The 2,644-nt window shown below is 50.1% G+C and overlaps 1 protein-coding gene across 1 annotated transcript; it reads left to right on the plus strand.

The window, feature by feature from the left end:
- Positions 1–1,065: 1,065 nt before the first annotated feature.
- Positions 1,066–2,241, plus strand: LOC135702095 (uncharacterized). Its single transcript, XM_065223095.1, has 2 exons — positions 1,066–1,227; positions 1,288–2,241. The coding sequence occupies exons 1-2, from the start codon at positions 1,165–1,167 to the stop codon at positions 2,239–2,241; spliced, it is 1,017 nt and encodes a 338-aa protein (XP_065079167.1). The 5' UTR covers positions 1,066–1,164.
- Positions 2,242–2,644: the final 403 nt, after the last annotated feature.

Genomic DNA, 2,644 nt, shown 5'->3' on the forward strand with positions numbered 1-2,644 from the left:
CGGACCGGGAGCTTTCTTCACCTTCAATCCTTTCGCCACTACTACGAGTTCCTCGTTGGTGACTTCGACGTTATCTCTCTCCTTCTCCGTACGATGTGGCCAGGTCATTGGGTCGTGCTTCGGGAAAAGTCCTTCCACGATGACTTTCAGCTTCTCTGGGCACATTTCAGCGAGCATCGTTGGACCTCTGATCTTCTCCATCACAACTCGGTATGCGTCGCCCCAGGGGTTGGCATTAGCGTCTCAACACAGCTCCTTAAAACAGTTTGACTTGATCTGCTTTATCTCTCGTTTAAGTGCGGCCCTGGCCGCTCGAAACACTCCTCTTGTTCTTCCCTGTCTCTGTTCTTGCTCTCTGAACACGTCTTCTGGCTCTGAGACAACTAGCGCGGAGGGTGCTAAGTATCTCATTCCACCAGTAATCTGGACGCCGTCTGTTATTTGGTGGGGGGGGGCTGTCCACACGGAGTGCTTCAACGAAAAGATCCTTATTATTATTGCATTTCATCGTCCTCCGTACTGAACCTGTATTCCGTTGACGTCGATAACGGATTCCGGCCATCTCTGCGAAAAGTGCTGCTGGTGCCTTCGTTGGACAGCATATCTTCAAGCTTTGCCAGAGCTACCAGCAGACTGTGCCCTCTTGCATTGGAACATCTGCTTCGCCACTCCACTGCCCAAGCATTGAAGTCTTCTCCGATAACTACTGCTACTGCAAGACAACCTATATTACACGATGTAAGCCATAGTCTATGAGGGGGGAAATAGTCAATGCTGAATCAACAATAGAAAAGGGCCCATCAGCATTTGTAAACAAACCTTTCTAAAGCCCTTTCCTCACAAAGCGAAGGCCGCCCACGCAAACCAACACTATCATCGGTGTTCATTGATAGTGTTCATTTGCGTGGGCGGCATTCGCTTTATGCGGAAAGGGCTTTCGAACGGTTTGTTTACAAATGCTGATGGGCCCTTTTCTATTGTTGATCCAGAATGATCAATGTTGACTTCGGAAGCCAATAGCTCTAATTTCCCATCATAGTAGCCACGGTTGTTTAATTTTCTGGCAACGTAAATCTTTTCCGAACTCTCATCTGCCGGCCGGCAAAGTTCAAATCTCTTCGTTTCATTTCCAATCGACATTTTAGTGTATATTTTCCTACAACCATGGCCGCTAATTCTGGAGTGAAAATTTTCCGCGACTTCCTGCGCGATAGCCCGTGTCGAATGGTAAAACTTTCATCGAAATTACCCAACGCAGAAATCTAACCTCAATCTCCCCGCTCGCAGGCCTACATGATGACGCAGCAGAAAAACTTCACCCAACAGTACGCGAAGAACCATCACCTGGGAAAATCCGCTGCTCAAGAACGCCCCAATGCATCACGCCCGAAAACCGCTCCCATCCCACCACCATCAAACCTCGCCCAAGCCATCACGAATCACAATCTGATGCCGGAGTCCGTGGTGACACCGAAACGACCCCGCACCAGTGCCCGTTTGATCAAACCAAATTTGGAGCTGATGTCCACCGATGGTCTCCTCACGACAACTTCCCGAAGACCACCTCCTCAAAAACCTATTCGACGACCGGAGGTCCCACGACCATCGGAGCAAATCCGTAAACGCCCGTCCGGTTCCAGTGTGGAAGACGTTCGCAAACGCCAACAGCAGCAACAGAAGCAATCCAGCAGCTCAAAACATCACGACCGGGAAGCACCGAAGCGACCGTGCAAAATTTGTATCGGGGAAGATTGCTTCGTTCCCGAGCAGCAGCAGTGGCAGGATCTGCTGAATGTGACCCCTTCCTCGTCGTCGTCCAAGTCGAATGGTTTCCGGCATCTGATCGGGGAGATTGAACGCATCCGCTCGGAACTGACTTCCCGGGACGGTATGAAACACATTGGACTGCAGCAATCGTTGGAGCTGATCAACGAAATCAAACAGCGGTTCGATTCGGTTCGGGCAGCGTCCGGTGGTGCGAGCTATCTGAACCGATTGGGACCGTTTCAGACGGCAGACAGGAGGATCAAGCCAAGGAAATCGGTACGATCGTTGCGCTTCGAGGGAGGCCGAATCGTCGAGAAGGATTACACCAAAGTCCACCATCGAGGCGGGGAAGAAGTTTTGAAGGCTAAGAAAAGCAAACTGAAGCAGGTGGAAAAGAAGTTCGATGAAGGTCCGCTGCGGATGCTGTTACCGTTTATGAGAGGATCGCTGAAGGCGGAGAAGGTCCGGTTTTGATTGAATAAAATTTGAATGTGAGTGAAATGTTTCATTTCTCAGCGAGCACGTGTTGCGAAAGGTTTCCATTGTGCTTCGCATAATGCCTACCGGTAGGCGGACTCGCTTCTCCAACCGTCGACGTCGACCGGTGCAGTCGGTGATGATCGCAAACGAAAGTAAAAGTTGTCTATCTCTTGATTTGCTTTGCTACCAAATTCGCTTCAATTCAAACGTCTACCGCGGTGGGACAAGTTTGGTTACCTACACGGGACGAGATCAAGTTCATGGTCTCGCTTCATAATTGCGCTAAGCACTATCCGTAAGTAGTTGCGGTACTTGTTCTGCAAGAAACCGCGCATTCGCATACCATATCGATGTCGTAACGTAATCGTACCGGCCGGTTAAGTGTAGGAAAGCGCAA

This window comes from Ochlerotatus camptorhynchus, unplaced genomic scaffold (genome assembly GCF_037179485.1).
Source record: "Ochlerotatus camptorhynchus isolate MF236.1 unplaced genomic scaffold, CSIRO-AGI_Acam_v1.1 ptg000185l, whole genome shotgun sequence".
In the NCBI taxonomy this organism is placed as follows: Eukaryota; Metazoa; Arthropoda; class Insecta; order Diptera; family Culicidae; genus Ochlerotatus; species Ochlerotatus camptorhynchus.

Coding starts and splice junctions, on each gene's coding strand:
- LOC135702095 (XM_065223095.1), top strand. CDS start 1,165: ATGGCCGCTAATTCTGGAGTGAAAATTTTCCGCGACTTCCTGCGCGAT. Junction 1,228..1,287: donor GCGATAGCCCGTGTCGAATG/GTAAAACTTTCA, acceptor CCCCGCTCGCAG/GCCTACATGATGACGCAGCA.